Genomic DNA, 17,920 nt, shown 5'->3' on the forward strand with positions numbered 1-17,920 from the left:
AATTCTGAGGTCTCAAGGTTGGCAAGTATGGCCACAACACCTCACTTTTTTTGCCACATGTATCGCAAACCACGTCTCAGCTGTTTGTGGAGATAAAATACGGCTGCACAATTATGCTCAGCCATTGTTGCGAGTGTGCACGCCAAGGGGCTGCGACACATTTACACAGCTGTATTTCGCACATGACTATGAAAGGCAGAAGAGGATGTAGTTCCTTTGAATGTAGATAATCCGAATATTATAGTTTCTTTCCACTGTGTTCCTGTTAATGATAAACTACAAATTTACCCTAAGTTACTAAAATATCGATATTATAAATGATCGGTATAGAAGGAATCGATATTTCAGTATCGATCCGCACATCACTAACTCTAAAATGTCGGAGTTTCCTTGAATGCACCATCATGAAGAGAAGCGTACCTGGCTAGCATACCTGCTGGAGCACGTGGCACCCAACCTGAGCTGATGGAGGCTTCGTGCTATGAAGATGATTTAACAGGTACCTCTAACCTGACTCGCCACAGGTGCAGCCTCACAGCATAACATTCATCACCTTTACATTTATTAAAAGAACGATTAGTGTCAGTGGAAAACTCCAAAGTTTAAATATGCTATTGAATTAAAATGTAGGAGCAGCATTTCAGTTTTAATTACACGTTTTTTATTTTTTAATTATTTATTATTATTATTATTATTATTATTATTATTATTATTATTATTTATTTATTTATTTTTTTTTATATTTTATTTTTATTAAAATGGCTCCAGGACCTTCCAAGGGTTAAACAGGCTTAATCATCAGCTGTTTGTTCAAAGCCGTTTGGTATCCAGGTGAGATGTCAGTCAGGTATAAATGTGGGTTAAACTGGGCCACAACATCTAGAGTTTTGGCTTTCAGGCAACTAAAGTTAATGTCATGTGTTCATGCTGCCATTGTCAATAAAGTTGAGGTTGTGGTACATTACCATCGAGCTAACTCACCTGCTGTGTGACAACCTCAGTCAGAGATGGGGTCAGGCTGTATTTCTGTAGCATCTTAGACCATCACGGAGTTTCTCAGCGTGCACGCGGTCTGTGTGATGTCCACGTGGTATATCACAGGGACCACGTGGTAACGTGAACGACTTCAGTGCAGCTGAATTATCAGCGATGTGACACTAGAGCAAATATAAGACTCACAGCAACGTTCTCAACAACCTGCAGATGCTTCAGGGCAGCTTTAAGACAAGTGAACAATGAGCTACAATTATCCAGACGTGTTGAAATAAATGCATGAATAACAATGAATTTTGACACAATGAGCTACACACAATAGACGCTGGCTTGACTGTAGTGGTGTGCGGATCGATATTGAAATATCGATTCTTCCGATACCAGTAATTTATGTTCTAGAATCGATTCTTATATTAAAATATTGATATTTTAGTATTTTGGGGTAAATTTGTAGTTTATCGTTAACAGGAACACAGTAGAAACTATATCATTTGGATCTAAATTGGAAGGAACTACTTCCTCTTCTGCATTTCATAGTCATGTGTGAAATACGGGCTTAAGTTTTATTTCTATATGATAATTCTGAATTATTAAGCAATAAGAACAAGTAGTCTGATGTCCTGTAATCATTATGAAGCTATATTATTATTACAATTACATAATACAATTATATATGAAATACAATGAAATATTACGTTTTTGTACAAAGTATCGGTATCGGATCAGTATCGTCGATACCACCCTGAATTTTACTTGGTATCGGATCAGAAAGGAAATCAGTGGTATCGCACATCATGACTTGACTGTTAAATCAGGAAATTATGTCGCTGTCCGGCAGATGTGCGAAAGCTGCCCCTAGACCTTTCAGACTGAAGCACAACTAGAATTTATTTATATTAGGCACGTGGAGGGAAGGATGCTAAAGCAAGGTGGCTGTTTGATTATTTCAGGTGCAGATTTCTCCTGCTGGAAATTAGATGATTCTGCTGCTTTGATTCACTTTACAATTGTGTGTGTGTTTTTTGTTTGTATGTCCCAGTTATCCTGCTGTGTGTTTTCTGATATTGAAATCAGACTATGAAAGGTTCCAGAAGGTTCCAATTAACTCCCTGTTTGCTTCTACATGCCTCGATTCATATATTAATCAGGTCCTGTAGCTCAATTATTGTTTACTGACCAGTGAAGTGTGTGTGTGTGTGTGTGTGTGTGGGGGGGGGGGGGGGGGGGGGAAGAGTAGTTGATGAGAGAGTAAAGGTCAAAGGTCATCTCTTGGTAACAGAGGAGGAGGAGAAGAAGAAGAAGCCGGCTGTCCTCGCGGCAGTGAACGCACCGTCGAACTGCTTCCTCATTTCATGTGGAAAAACCAACTAATTACGTGGAAATATGATAATGTATAACGCCGGGGGAGCTGCCCGCCCAGCGCCGCTTATTACCCAGACTCCCTTGTTCCTCCACACTCCCCCCCCACCCTCTCTCTTCTGGTATTTCTCCCAGGGAGTCTCGCCCTTTCACGACTGGAGAAACATTAGCAGCCAGTCCGGCTTGTTTTGCATCAAAACAACGCCTCATTTGCATAATCTGATCTTGAGCTCCTCCCTCCTCATCACTGCCAGGGAAGGTCGATCCCTCCGCTCCCCATCTTCCTCAGGAGGCGATATCCCCCCACAGATCATCCCCACCACCTTCTCCCCTCTCCTCTTCATCATCTCATCTCATCCAGTTGTCTGATTCCTCCTTAAATATGCCTTCACCTGATACTGCAGGCTGACCTGCAGGCGTGTGTGTGTGTGTGTGTGTGTGTGTGTGTGTGTGTGTGTGTGTGTGTGTGTGTGTGTGTGTGTGAGATCACTCCTTTCTTCTCCTGAGGAGGAGGAGGGTGTCAGTCAGTCAGTGATTGTGATGTATGAGAGCTGACAGCTTCCCAGTGCGACTATCCACTGGTCACCAGTATAGCTCTTAATGGGTCTAATGGCCTGAGAGAAGAGACATACACACACAGTAAGATGGGTCGGCCTGAACCAGAACTTTCAGGATGTGAAGCTGAGTGTTAAACTGGAGCGGAATGAGCCAAACAGCTGGAGACCATCCAGATGTCTCCCAGTAGTTTTTTCTTTCAGTTATTTGTAATTTTGTTTTGACCCCAAATGTCCTTTTTTTCTCAGGACAGGAAAGAATCTTTCCAAAAGCTCCTGGGTCCACATCAGGACATTCAGGGGCTTAGGTGGGGACGGTGGTGTGTTTGGTAAACTGTGTGAAAACAGTTTGTATCTCACCTGAATATTTATGTGATGTGAGTCGGAGTTGACCTTAGCACCTGCTCAGACACTTTGACTCAGTACAGATTTGGAGCTTTTTTAGAGCCTGAGATTCATTTGCTAACTTATCATGTGACTCAGTCGCTCATTCTTAAATGTTGATGTACTTCTTCAGCACTGAAACGCTGTCCCAGTGGTGTGTTTGGACTGTCTGATGGTTCCTGTGACATTGACCATAAGGTAAAGATGGATCCAATACTGTGCGCAGTTATATAGCTGTGATATTTAAAGATAATATATTAGTAATGGCTTAAATATGAATATAAAAATGTGATAAAATTGGTCAATTCTGGTTCCAGAGACTCTCCTCTGCTCTGTGCAGAGTTATTATTTTTGCCAAAAAAAGCAAATTTTCACACATGTTAAAATGATTCTTTAAATGGACAGGTCCTCCTTTCTCCTCAGCACTCACAGGGCTTTATATACAACATGCCTCATTCACACAAACACTTTTTTTTCTGTGCCAAAGTGCTTTCTATCTAACATTCACACTCAGAGAGCAGCTTGCATGCAGACTGGAGCAGCCAGGGATCGAACCTGCTCTTCCTGCAGATAAATTGTACAGATCCATGTTATCATGAATTCTTCGGCCATGAGAAGTGTGGCCTGGCCTGCAGCTGTGGACTCTGGCTGCAGGATCAGCTGTATTCACAGGTATGGGAGAAAGAGTTGAAAGGACATAACTCTGTGCAGACAAACACTGGTTGTAAAGGTCAAAGGACACTCCAGAAAGGGCAGTGTTCATCTCAGAACGTGCTTCTTTATGTCTGCTTGGGATTTCGGCTGCTTTAGACTGACAGGAAGTGGAAGAACAGGAAGTGGAGCCTTCTCTTTCTCTGCAACCCGATGATGATGATGATGAGTGGAGTAGAGTTTCCTCTGACAGACAGAGCATGCTCAGTCAAGATGGAAGCTCTGAGTCTGCTATTACAGAGCCCCTCGTCTCTCCAGAGCGGCGGCTTTCTGTGGGTCGATGCCATCGAGCTGAACGGCAGCCATGACGCTGGCAGCGGCCCGTCGCTCTCCTGCCAGCACGCTGCAGACTCGAGCGGCTTTCATCTCTCTATTTGTAAGAGGCTCAGCAGGAACCACAGCTCTTACCTGATCTTCACTGAACTCAGAATCACTTTCTGGGCCACCGGAGCTGTAGGAAGAGCCAGCAGCTCAGCCCCGTTTCCACATCCGCAGCTTCAGACTTGGAGCGGTGCTTCTTCAGCGCCACAATGAAGCTGCAGCAGAAAAGTTAAAGGCCTGCAAAGTCAGAGAGAAAATTCTTCTTCTTTGCTGCTCGGCGACACGGCCTGTTTAATTATGGGTCAGCGAGGAAGGGAAATTAATCTCAGGCGGTGGAGGAGTCACGGCGTCAGGCTGACAGGGGCCCTGGGGCCAAGGGGGGCGGGCACGGGGCCAAATGCCGTGGTAGCCTCTGAAGTCACCACGCAAAAGGGTAGCAGTCAAAAGTGATCAGAGAGCGTCGGACAGCGGACTGGAAGTCAGTGCGTTTCTGGCAGCGAAGCCTCTGAATGAACATAAACCCATGTGACAGACACGCTTCAACTTCACCGCCACTTTCTGAGGCCACGGCAAGGACGTGTGCACGGCCTGGGGGACGGGGGGGCTGACGGTTTCAGAGAGATTGCTCCTCAGGTTTAAACTCTACACAAAGCATGAAAAAGAAATGCATTAAGAAATCACGTTTCTATTCTGAACTCTGGAAAAATGCACAACAGCGCCTCACTCAGGTACGGGGGTCCAAACATGTTGGCCATAACTACCCGAGAGTCAGAAACAGCCTAATCTGAACCTTTCCACAGTTTTTATACATACATTTTTGCAGTTTTATTGGATGGTTGGTTTGTATTAAGTTCTGCATTTACATGTATTACTTAATCAAGTGTATTTGATTTTTTTGCATTTACTTCCATTTCCTGTTTAGTTCCACATTTACATTAGCTTCTGATCACTGGATCCATTTTTTTAACAGACCTACCAAGCACTTATATGCACAATCTCTCTCTCTCACACACACACACAGATTCATACATCACGTTACTTTTTGCACAACCCACTGTCATTGTTGCACATTTCTATTGCACTGTTCTGCCTGTATCGTTCTGTTCTGTCTTTGTTTTGTTGCAATTTTTTCACACTTGCACAGTATGTAGTCCTGTATTGATTGTCTGTTTATTAGGGGTGCAACAATACTTGTATCGATATTGAACCGTTGGATACAGTGCTTTCGGTTCGGTACCATATGTATCGAACAATACAAACTTTTTTATTTATTTATTTTATCAACTTTTCTTCTGACGATGCTGTCTGTGTTGAGCGCTCAGTGGATCTGCGTTCGACTACTCCGCCTAGGCTGCAGTGTTGCCAACTTAGCTACTTTGTCGCTATATTTAGCGAGTTTTCAGGCCCCTTAGCGATAATAATTTATTTATTTTGTATTATTTATAACTTAATTTATTTGTTGTATTCTTCCTAGATTACGCATTGTGTTCTGCTTTTTTTTTTTTTTTTTCTAAAAAGCGACTAGTGACAAATCTGGCGACTTTTTCTGGTGTTATTGGAGACTTATTTATGACGACTTTTTGACGTGAAAGAGCGTGTTGCTCTTACTCTTAACAAGTAGCGGTGCTGCCGTGGGCACCTCACCCTGCTAAAGCACTCACGGGCGGAGGATAGTCCTCCCCCAGCTGCAGGAGATGTTCACACCTATGCGTCCAAACTGCAAATGAATCGCGCATGAGCGAAGCCGCTGCTCCCGCACTGACTGTAATGCAGTCAGTTCTTCTTTTACTGTTATGCTGTTTTGTGGATCACAAGGTTTAAAACTACTTATAAACACACACACACAAAGTAACTCCACCAGAGTGCCAATTTCGGGTCACTTTTGCCGGTCGAAGCCCGGATAAAGGAGCAGGGTTGGAATTGTGACATTAAAAAACAATAATTGCTAAAAGAAATTTAATTTGTAGTTCTAAATAAATTCTAAATGCATTTAGGACGTTTTTTGCTCACTTTATGTCTCTTCCACGATGTTATTTCTCTCTCCAACAGCGTAGGTTACAATTATATTAACATGACCAATTATGCAAATTAGGTGATGACGTCAATTTGCGACTTCTAGCGACTTTTAGGACAGCCAATAGCGATTTTCCTTACTGAGGAGTTGGCAACACTACTAGGCTGCACTGTCGAGTGCAGATCCACTGAGCGCAGCGCAAGCTAGCAAGACAGAAGCTAAGCTCGAAATTGAACCTCCCCCACCCTCATTCAGATCTGGCGTTTGGAACTATCTTGGTTGAGGGAACTGGTGGGGTTTTTTTTTGGGTGGGGGGGGTTTGATACAGCTTGTGAACTCACTGTCTGACCCATACTCCGGAACAGTAGGAGGCGGTAATGCTCCTTTACGTTGGTTGCCAACCGCCGTTTAACACAAAGAAGAAGAACTATCTTGGTTTCTATGTGAAGCATGACCCTGATGGTAAGCGTGTCATGGACAAAAGTAAAACAGTATGTCGGATGTGCCACGCAATGCACGCAATGTTGGTGGGAACTAGTGCGTCAGCGCAGTTAGCTTGTTAACGTGTTGACACTGTCCATCCCCACGCACGGGGCGATCCGCGGTAACTCGTTGGAGATTTGCTGCGTTATGGCATTAATGTCATTTTAACGAGATTAACGCTGACAGCACTAGTGGGAACACAACGAATATCACTGCACATTTACACTGACATCATCCTAGTGCAAAGACAAGTGGAAGCAGACAAAAACAACAAGCACATGATTCTCCTTATGGGGACCTGATATGTTTAATATGCTGCTGAGTATATAGCCTAGAAGAAGCGTATAGTATAGCTTTTATTTTGGAAAGAGCCATTTCTCTGTAATAAACTCTCTTTTCCAAAGATGAGTGATTTCTCGATCAGATAGATTTTTTTTGTTTTTGTTTCAGCAACATTACATTTAAAAACTGTACTTTTGAGTTAAAATATATATTTATAATTTTAATGACAAATTGAAAAGGCATGAACATTTTTTTTGTATCAAAAAAAATATCGAACCGTGACACCAAAGTATCAAACCGAACCGTGAATTTTGTGTATCGTTGCACCCCTACTGTTTATATGTAGCACCATGGTCTTGAAGGAACGCTGTCTCGCTTCACCGTGTACTGTACCACTGGTTGGAATGACAGTAAAGCCACTTGACTTGAGTCTTGTCAGCTTTTGGACTCTGCATGACTCACCTCTGTTCCAACCAATCAGAGGCCGAACTCACTGAAACCTGTAGTCTGGTAACGGCAAAAATGGCGAGACATGTTCTCGTTCGCTGCCACCAAACACCCAATCAGCTGCTGAACGGGGAAATGTAGGAACCAATCACATCTGCACAACAGAGACCGAGGACAGTTTGAGAGGATGTCAGACGAATGGACTTGTTATGGTGGTAAAGATGGAAGGCCGGAATACTCAGCGTTTGTTTACTGCAGCTGTGGTGGGAGGAGCCAGAGACAGCAAAGTCATAATGAAACCTGAAAACCTGCAGGAAAGCTTCTGTTTGGCAGAGATGCGTTTAATCAGATTTGTTCATGTAGAAAAACACACAGATAAAGACTCAGAAACACACACGACACAGACACACACTGTGATGGTGTTTGACTCTTGCCTCCAGTTTGTTGCTTTGGGTTCAGTAATGCTGGAATGGAGGGAGACTCTCAGCTGAGCTCAGACTGAATGTTACAGGCAGCACTGCTGGCTGTGAGCAGCTGCACGGTAAGAGTTTACCGCCTGAGTGAAACTGTTTCTGCTGAGTCAGCTGATCTTCTGCTGCTGGTTCTTCCATTAAGGCAGATTTTCTCCTCTGGCAGCTGCAGAAGCCATCAGAGAGCAGGGATCAGGGTAACCTGGGAGTTAACGAGGATAACAGAGCTGTGAGGCCATCAGCGGCTCTGTGGCAAAGTTTGTTTATACCAGCTTAGTTTTAAAAAGATGCAAACACGAGTTCTCGAAAGATGCCTTTCTGTCTTTATGCTAACGGTTTCCCTTCACTTCCAGTGTTTGTGCTTAGCTGAGCTGCAGCTGTGATGGAGAAAGAGCTGTTAGCAGGGTTCCTCTGATTAAACACGCCGTCAGCGATGATTCACAGCTGGATCTGCTGGTGGTCTTAAAAGCCTCACACTGAAATCAAATGACGTTCACACAGCTCTGACTTGATCGTTATCTGAGTCTTCCTACTTCATATGAAGCAAGAGCCACGTGAACCAGAAAGATCCTCACAGGTCTAATTTATATTTAAGGAGCTTCAATGATATTAACAATAACAGTTTAAGTTGCTGTGGGAACTTAAGGTTCTACCTTTTTCTTTATTCTCTGAAAGTTTAGACTTCACACAGTTTTTTTTCTTCTTCTACTAGTTAAATTGTGGGATGTCACAGAAGGGATACAAGACCCACCCACCTGCGGTTTTTAATGGGCAGCCAATCAGAAGAAAGTTGGCCTCATATATTTGAAATCATCTTAAGTCTTCATGGGTTTGTTGGAGAAACCAGAAACCTTCTCGCTGCTTTTGGGAGTTTATTGTCTGAACTTTGTGGAGCTTTGCTGCTCGTTTCACCCTGGTTTCACTCGTCCTGCCAGAAGGTTCAATTTAACATTTAAAACGTTTACACTGAAGTGTACAGATAACAGATACAGTTCAGTCTGTGGACTCAGATCTGTGAGTGAAATGTTTGGTATTCCTGATGAGGATCAGAGGCGTGTTTGGGACTCAGGGCTCTGATGTGGTTCAGGACTGAGAGCAGAAGGTGGAGCTGAGTCAGGCACACAGAGGGGGTAAACAGACGGGGGCAGTAAAACTAAAAGTCCTGGAAACTTCTCAGCACACTTCCTGTCTGCTCTCTCTCTCTGGCTGTAGAACGTCTGTGCTCGCCTTGTTTTCCTTATCTCAGTTTTCCCCCTCTGTTCCCCTCAGATGCCAGATGTGTCAGGGTGACTGACGGCGCGCGGTGGATGTTTGTGTTGTTTGTGTCACAGCATTCCTGTGAGCGTGTGCAGAAGGTGAAGAAGACAAGTATGGAGCTCCTGCAGCTGCAGGTAGGTGCCAGCTCCCTCATCTCCGACCGGCTCGTGCAGATTAAAGGATTTTCCTTCGTTATTTTCTCACCCTTTTCTCCTTTTGGCTTCCTCCTCCTCCTCCTTTAAAAAAAGAAAAACCTCACACAGCGAGTCATTGGGCTTTGCAGGCTCAGGATGAAACTTTGCCAGCCGTGTTGGTGCAGCAGGAAGCAGCGATGCAGACAGACATTCACCTGAAGCGCGACTTAGTTCAGCTCTTTAATGCCTATAAGTGATGACACGTTTTGTTGGGGAAGCTGAGCTGGTGGCAGGAAGTGACAGTACCTTTGTGTCCTTCTATGTAAAAACCCGGCATCCTTACAAAACATGTAAGTCTCTGTACGTCTACCTTTTAGTCATTACTGATTTCTGTGAATGGTGCCGCCTATCAAGCGTTTGGTTTTTTTTCTAAAATTCTGGTGCCCACCAAAGAGGTGTTGATGAAAATCACCAGGACTGCGATTAAACATGATTTTGACCAGTAATTTTTAATTTATGCAGGCTTAACATTCCAAATAAGCAACTGTTAACTAAAGTAAGAGAGATACACCCCGTCCAGTACAGTTTAACGTCCAGGTGTCTCTGAGAATGGGATTCGGGCAAATCTAAACACGTCAGCTCAGACAAGATGGAGGATGAGGGTTGAACTGTTCGAACGTCAGCCAGACAGCGTCTGAGAGGATCCATCCGTCCATCTGCGGCAGCGTCATTTGGGTCAATTGGGTCAAGTACCGATGAGCCGTGTGTAGACTGCTGACCGGTGTCGTGCCAAAAAGTGATTAGCGTTATTTAAATTTGTTTGAACTGTCATAAATAACTTGTTGGTCTATATTATATGAAACATGTCAAATGGATTCCTCATGAATGATATCCAGTCATCTTGAACCACATTCCTGTCACAAGGTAGAAGCTGCAATCAGTTTTTGGCAGTGACTTTTATACATCCTTTATCCTATATCCAGTTAAAAAATCTCATTGACATTAAAAATGCTCTAAAAGGCTCAAACAGAACAAACACAGCCCAGAGGTCCAGCTCAGGTGAAGCCTAGCAGACAGCTCGCAGGTACAGCCACCTGTGTCCACATCCACCTGTCAGTCAAAGAGGCCACGCCTCTAATAATCCTAATTTAAGCCTTAGTACAATTTAAACAGGTAATTTACAAAAACAGGCTGTTAAACGTGTTTGTTTCTGCTCTAATGTATTACATGGGAGTCTATGGGGACTGACTCACTGCTGATCTGCTGGACGTCACAGGGACTGCAGTTCGTTGTAGCTTCTGTTTCCTTCCAACCTCAAACTAATGAACCCACGCTCATCTGGCTGGATGGGAAGCGGCACGCCAGCTCTCTGCTTTGATCCTGAAAACACCCCATCACCTCCTCCTTCCTTCTCCCCCTCCCCCGGCCCGTCCAGCACCTTTGCGGGGTCATGCAGATTAACCTGTCGTTTCCTGCAGACAGTTTTGGTTGGGAGTGAAATGGAGGGTGAAGCAGTTTCCGGCTGGGAGTGTGGGGCAGTGGGGGAAGAAGCTGGGCTGGCCAGCTGCATGCTGGGAGTGTTTTTTTGTTTTTGTCTGAAGGATTTAGAGGACTTTTCATGTGGCAGAGGGGCAGTTGCAGGGATTCAGAGGGAACAGTGGAGGAGGGTTGGAGCTGCTCTGGAGTATCTGCTGTAAGTATTCTGGTCTGCTGGGTTCAGTGTTTGTGTTGGAAGAGGTCAGAGTCAGGATTACATCTGTCTCTGTTGGAGTCAGACATTATTAAATCTGCTTTAGTTTGATCTGTGTTGAGCCGTTTTCATGCAGAAAACTGACCTGTGGAGGACACACAAAGAAAACCACAAAAGAAGAAAGACTCTGTTGTTCTGCAGCAGCTCCCTGCTTCTTTGTGTGCAGTATTTCCTGCAGGAGAGGCTGGAGTCTTCGGTTTCATAGACAGGTGGTGTTCAAAGCACACCCACAGCACACTGAAGGGCAAACCAAAATGTAAATGCACACCTGTATTTATACCTGCCTGAAATAAGCTTGGGGTCGGCTGTCATGTTGTCGGTGCTTCTGTGGCATGTTGTGTCAGATGAAGACACTTTGACAGCTCATTTGCATGACAGCTGCAGTTATTTAAGACTGACGGAGTTTACAGTGTAAACTGTAAATGAGCCCATTACAGTATCAGGCAGTGCTCCTGCACAGTGTTCGGCTCCGTGCTCTCTTATTGGATATGGTTCATATGATATCCTCTGTAAATGGTCCAATGTTAGCATTAGTCAACCAGTTCTAAAATATGATTCGCTCTGTTCCATCATCCATTATTTTGTTTTTAGGGTCTGGAAATGAGTGTGTACAAATGACTAATACAGTAAATTTAACATGAGCTTTTTGAACAGTTAAACTGCAGTAAGTGTATAAAAGCCTATAAAATAGAATAACATCTTTGTCCATCCTCTTCCTCTTGTCCTTATCAGGGTTGTGGGAGGGCTGGAGCTTATCCAGGCTACCGTAGGACGAGAGGCGGGGTACACCTGGACAGGTCATCAGCCTGTTGCAGGGTTAACACCGAGAGACAACTCATCACACTTACATTTGGAGCACATTTGGGCAGTTTAGAATCACCTAACCCCACTGACTGCATGTGTTTGGACTGTGGGAGGAAGCTGCAGACATGCAAACACCACACAGTGTTGAATCTTCTGTCTGTTTGACGTCAGACAATAATTCTGATATTATTCAGTTTGTTTCCATTCGGATTTCATATATATATTTACTTTGACGTCTCGTGTGTGTGTGTGTGTGTGTGTGTGTGTGTGTGTGTGAAATCAGTCAAGTGACGCTGAAATACAATATGAGGTTTTCCTGTTTTCCTCCTTCAGCCCAAAGACGAGGAGTTGAGGACGATGTGAGCGGGAACCTCTGAAACCTCGGACAGATTTATTCTCCCTCAGCGTTGCTTCACCTGAACTACTGAAACCGGTGACCCCGCCCACAGCATGGCTGCCGTCCTCGTGTCCCTGCTGCTGCTCGCGGTGACGGGCGTTTGCCCTCGGACTCTGGTTGTGGTGAACTCTGCCGTGGAGGTCAGCAGAGGGCGCTCGGTTTTCATCACGAGGGCGGAGCTTCAGATCAGCGTGGACCCGAGCGCCGACTGTAAGGTGGAGGTGGTGATGAACGAGCCCGTGACTCAGAGGGTCGGGAGGCTGAGCCCACAGGTGAGGGTGGAACAGGTTGGTGCCGTATGGCAGCCGCTCAGAGGAGTTACAGGCGCTCTGCTCTGTGCACTCTGCAGGTGTTTGACTGCAGCTTCCTGGAGGACGAGGTGAAGTATGTCCACGACGGCAGCCCTCTGCTGGACGAGGACGTGGTGATGCTCAGAGTCTACAGGTCAGTCAGCAGCATCCACAGGTCTGCAACATGTCTTCTAACATGTCTTTTAACCTGAGGTGCTCTGACCCTTGAGGGTCAGCTGGAAATGGCTGCAGTGCTGGGGGGGGGGGTCAGGGTGTTAGGGGCTTGTTCAGTGAGAGGATGGTGGAGCAGGATTGGTGAGTGATGACCGAAAGAATGAGATGGAGGATCCAAGCAGCAGAAATGACTCCTCTGAGGGCTGAGGTGAGGAGGTCAGAGTAGAAACACTGAAGGCAGGGAGTTTCGACCTGTGATCGGACATTCCTGGACTCTCCTAGGTGGAAAGTTTGAGGCCCATCTGGGACACACAGCAGATAAGATTTCAGGTGCCAGTCCAGTCCTGGAGGCACAGACATGGTCGGTTAGCTGATCCTGCAAACAGTAACAACAACCCCTCTGAGCCCAATGAAAACGGCCCCGACCCCGCTCAACACTCGCTGCCCCTCAGCAGGCTTCCTGAAGGTTGCCATTGATTTTAGAATAATGAGAAAAACAATTTCTGCAGGTTAGATTTATGGAGCGTTTACAGACGTGGCTTAAACATTAATTCAAATTTGGATGTACGTGTGATGACCTCGTGGGCCAGGTGGAGCTCTGTTTAACATGACATGTGGTGTCTGTGTGGAGGTTCACGTCCTCGGACACGCAGGTGGAGACAGTGATCCTGAGGGTCCGGGTGGTGGACTCTGGTGCGGGCGTGGTGGCACTCGGCAGCGCTCCGCTGGTCGTTCCCCAGTTCTACGGTTTATCCAACGCCATCAACGGCTCTGTGCTGAATATCAGGGCCGCGCCTGACCTTGTCTGCACCGTCAGGCTGTTGACCGCAGACACCAGCGTCCCCGCTGCGGGTCGGCTGGTGAGGGAGGAAGACTCCACGCAGAGGAAGGGTACCAAACTCATAAGATGTTTTTAATTTGCTTTGTTTCATTGTGTCATCACAGTTTATAAAATGTAATTTAACCTTTTAAGTTGAATAAATTAAACTTTATTTACAATGTTGAGCACAAATAAAGCAAAAACTATAAAAAATATCAAAACTTAAAGATAACTGAGAGAAATGCTTAAATATAAAATACACATTAGTATAAATATAAACTGAAATGCAGGCTGCTTGTGGTTTATCTGTTTGTGTGCGTCTGGTGTTTTCCACTCACCGACTGGTCTAAAACCCTCGGCTCTCCTCTCTGATAGGTCGACAGGCGACGCTCTGCCCAGGAAACAGTCCGTGTCTTCACGACACCACCGAGGTCCACTTCCTCAAAACCAGCTGCCATGAATTCCTGAGCTCTGGCCTCAAGTACCAGCACCTCAGCCCGCCGTCCCCGGAGATCGACTACGTCCCCGTCAGGGTGGAGCTGAGAGAGCAGGCGAGCAGAGCACTGCTGGAGGTACAGGAAAGACCGATGAGCTCACAGCTCAGACAGCAGCGTGGAAACAAAGAGATTAGAAATGAGGCTCAGACTTGCTTTAAAGGAAGAAAGTTTGTAAAGTGCAGATTCTGCTGTTTGCAGGTGAGATGTTGGCAGTGAGAAGGTGACATCCCGCCTTCTCAGCTCGGCGATGAGGACGGATGTGCAGGCGGAGGTTTCGAAGCCTCCAGCATTCCTTTAAAGCATTTCTGTCTCATCGTTAGCACGTGAGCGGTGGCATAACACCTCTCACGAGTGTAACAGCAGAAGTTGTGGCGCCATGTGTTGATCTCTGCGTGGTGTGTTAAACTTTACCTGTCCTCCTCCTCCCACAGTCACAGGCCGTGTGGCTGCCGGTTTTGATCCACGGGGCCATGCAGAACCAGCCCCCGCAGGCTACCTTCATGGCCTCTTTCATCCTGGAGGTGGACCAGTTCATCCTCACCCCGCTCACCACTGCCACGCTGGACGCCAAGGACCACGAGACTCCGCAGGAGAAGCTGGTCTTCAATGTGACCGTCCCACCCGCCGAGGGCTACATCACACACCTGGACGACCACACCAAGCCCATCCGGTCCTTCACATGGCTGGACCTTCACGAGATGAAAGTGGCCTACCAGCCATCCAACAGCAGCCGGGGGCGCCGCAGGAACTATGAGGTACTGAAGACGCGACAGGGCTCCAAAGGTTCTTCCAGTTTCTGTAGAAAAGTTGGAATGTTAGAAGCACCAACACTGGGAATTTTGGAGAAAACAGCTTTTTTTCAGGGCAGTGTGGCCGATATCTGAGCTTTTATTCTAGGAATCTAACCTAACGTTGTAGCTGCTAATGCTGCTTCAACTTCTACAGCATAACAGCACACCAAAGCTAACCATAGCTAACCCACCCCACACCAATGTTTCAGAGGGTCTGAGCTGGGGCTTCAGATCTGAGTGTTCGTGTTCTGTTCCCTTCAAAAATGTCTATGTCAAAAAAAGGAGACATGGAGGTTTAGGAGACGCTTCACCTTCAAGTCAGCTGTACAAAAAACAGCAGAAGGAGAGCGAGTGAGATACAATCACACAGGGTCAAAATCACTGCTGGCCTGCTTGGGCTGGAACGGCTAAAGAAATATATATTACAAAATTATTTTGACCCAGAAGGAATCGCAACTAGAAGATGATCCTGGTGTCAAATGTAGGTGAAAAGAAGACCTTTCTTTTTCTCTCACCTGTCCCACAGGCTGATATGAGCCCTGAAAGTGTACCCAGAATGCACTCTGTGAAGTTCCACACGCTTGTTTTACACGCTTAATAATGTAATTTCCTGTCATTGCGTTCCCTTTTTATATGCTTAGGTGGAGTTTCAGGTGATAGACGGCTCCTATCTGACCAGCCCACCCATCGTGGTCCACGTCTCCATCAGGACATCGGAAACGAATGCTCCGAGAGTCTCCTGGAACGTGGGTACGTTCGCGTCCATCTCTGTGGCGTGAAAAATGTCTCACGGCGTTTTACTCGTTGAGGTAACATGTGAACACGTGTGCCATCTCAGGTCTAGACCTGTTGGAGGGTCAGTCCCGACCAATCACCTGGGAGCAGCTGCAGATAGTCGACAGCGACAACATTGACGCCGTTTACCTGGTGGCCGTGGACGGACCCGTGCACGGGCGGCTCAGTGTCAGAGGTGAGGGGTCAAAGGTCGGCGGGGTTGGGTTTAAGGTGGTAAATGCTCTATCGAACATCAGACAGTCAAAGTGAAGAAAAATCGTCTCCTCAGTTTTCTTTCTTTTCTTTCAGACTAATCAAGTTTTTCAGTTTTAGTTGCTACCAAAACTTTGATGTGCCACAAAATAGAATCTATAGGTGAGACTTTTGTACCTGAAGCTTCTGCTTTCTGTGTAGTCTGAGTTCTTTTGACCAATCAGATCTGAGCAGATGAAAGAAAACATGGTCGGGTGCTACGTTTATTAAAATATTAAAAATCGTTTTAATGTTAGTTTTTAATCCTTGAGTAGCCAAAAATGGTACTCAAGTAATAGTAGCACTCCCTCAACATAGTTTTACTGAAGTAAAAGTAAAAAGTAGCCGTCCAAGAAATTACTCAAGAGTAAAAAAGTATATAGCCTATTTGAGTACTGAGTACGTGATCATAACATCCGATTTATGTTTGAAAATGAGATAATCAGACAGACAGAAGTATAAAGTTTAGTCCAAAATTTGGTATTTGAAACAAAAGTAAATAAATATAAATAACATGATTAAAAAATAATACATCTAATAAAACATACGTGTGTGTGTGTGTGTGTGTGTGTGTGTGTGTGTGTGTGTGTGTGTGTGTGTGTGTAAGAAAAGGGTAAAGTACTTCCAGTGACAATATATGGTGTTACTTTACTTCATCTCTAAATGGCACAACAGGCTCAGCAGACAGAATAACATTAGAACAACAAACCTTTTGTATAAACAAGAATCACTGACATAAACTGCAAGTTTGTGTCTGTGTCTCATGCATTTTTGGTTAAAACGTGCTTGTTATACATTCACTGAAGTTACTCACACTGAGTCGATTAAAAGTAAGAGTAGTGATACTTTATAATAATAGTTTTACTCAAGCAAAAGTAAAAAGTACAGTAACCAAAAAGTCACTCAAGTAAATGTAACTGAATAAATATAATTAGTAGTTACTACCCACCTCTGGCTGTGACAAAATATTTTTTTAAACACCTTAAAATTTTAATTATATATATATTATGATAATTTTTTATTAAAATTATATATTTTTATTTATTTACATCAAATAAAAAGTGTGTTAAAAAACTAATCAAGTTTCAAGGATTTATGTTCCATTTTAAAATTAATGATTTATTTATTTGCGCTTAATTTACTTTTTATCTTCTCTATTTTGAGTTTAAATCTTGTTATATATAAATTATGATCCATGAGTATTTATGTTACGTCTGTTAGAAATCATCATCAAGACCAACGATAAACACAGAACAGACAGAAAGTATAGAAGATGTCGTCGACGGGTTTCGGGAAGCCCCTCGGCAACACCGCCTTGCCTTGTCCCTCCGTCCTCGACTCCCTCGCTGGTATGCTGCTCGGTCGCCTGGGACTTCTGCAAACCGGCGTCTGGCCTTTTCCGCCCTTTTAGCTCCATGTGCTGCGCGTCCATCAGGGACCGCCGTGTGGCAGGGGAAGCATATGTCTCACGGTCCTGCATGTGTTTCCTAATCAGGTGTAAAATGGGGCCAGGGCCACTTCGCCAGGGGCCGCCGCTGCCCGCCTCTCCGTCCACTTCCGTCCCTTCCAGCCCGCCGCTCGGCGAGGTCGCCTCTTTGTCTGAACGGCATCGGGACGGAGCAGATTGGAGCGACTTCTGCCATTTCATGGCGGCGTGCACAGGGAGCAGATGCACTGTCCCCAAACAGGTTTTCATGCTACCAGCTCGGAGGGGGAGGAGGTGGCGGGCGCCCCGAGGGCTTCATGCGGGCGGGAGTTAACCTTTCATGTCTGCTTTTGTGCTCGCCTCATCTTCCGCTCGTTTGTGAGGTTTAATCAGTGATTCAAGCTGCAGTCCTCACCTGAGCTGCTGTGACATCGCGCCACCTTTTCAAATTAAGTCACAACATTTCTGCTCTTTTTTTTTTTCCATGTCCCTGAAAAAGTTTCATTTTTATTTCCTGAACATGATTTTTCATCAGC

The 17,920-nt window shown here is 45.1% G+C and overlaps 1 protein-coding gene across 5 annotated transcripts in view; it reads left to right on the forward strand.

Moving 5' to 3' along the window:
• The first annotated feature begins 428 nt into the window (after positions 1–428).
• frem1b (Fras1 related extracellular matrix 1b) overlaps positions 429–17,920 on the forward strand; it is a 45,990-nt gene continuing 28,498 nt past the window's right edge. For 2 of the 5 annotated variants that reach the window (XM_086282793.1, XM_086282797.1), the window contains exons 1-9: positions 6,513–6,798; positions 9,288–9,409; positions 12,297–12,632; positions 12,710–12,804; positions 13,456–13,715; positions 14,020–14,216; positions 14,573–14,896; positions 15,574–15,682; positions 15,771–15,902. In XM_086282793.1, coding sequence (XP_086138919.1) covers positions 12,414–12,632; positions 12,710–12,804; positions 13,456–13,715; positions 14,020–14,216; positions 14,573–14,896; positions 15,574–15,682; positions 15,771–15,902 — 1,336 coding nt within the window. In that variant the 5' untranslated portion in view covers positions 6,513–6,798; positions 9,288–9,409; positions 12,297–12,413. Of the gene's footprint in view, positions 500–6,512; positions 6,799–9,287; positions 9,410–9,523; positions 9,760–9,810; positions 11,369–12,296; positions 12,633–12,709; positions 12,805–13,455; positions 13,716–14,019; positions 14,217–14,572; positions 14,897–15,573; positions 15,683–15,770; positions 15,903–17,920 lie in introns of those variants that run through there. The other 3 variants (XM_086282794.1, XM_086282795.1, XM_086282796.1) reach the window with 3 other exon arrangements.

The sequence above is a fragment of the Aulonocara sp. 'chitande type north' Nkhata Bay genome, linkage group LG23 (assembly GCF_057382095.1).
Source record: "Aulonocara sp. 'chitande type north' Nkhata Bay isolate Kocher_YH1m ecotype deep benthic linkage group LG23, A_spYH_male_GT1.1, whole genome shotgun sequence".
Lineage (NCBI taxonomy): Eukaryota > Metazoa > Chordata > Actinopteri > Cichliformes > Cichlidae > Aulonocara > Aulonocara sp. 'chitande type north' Nkhata Bay.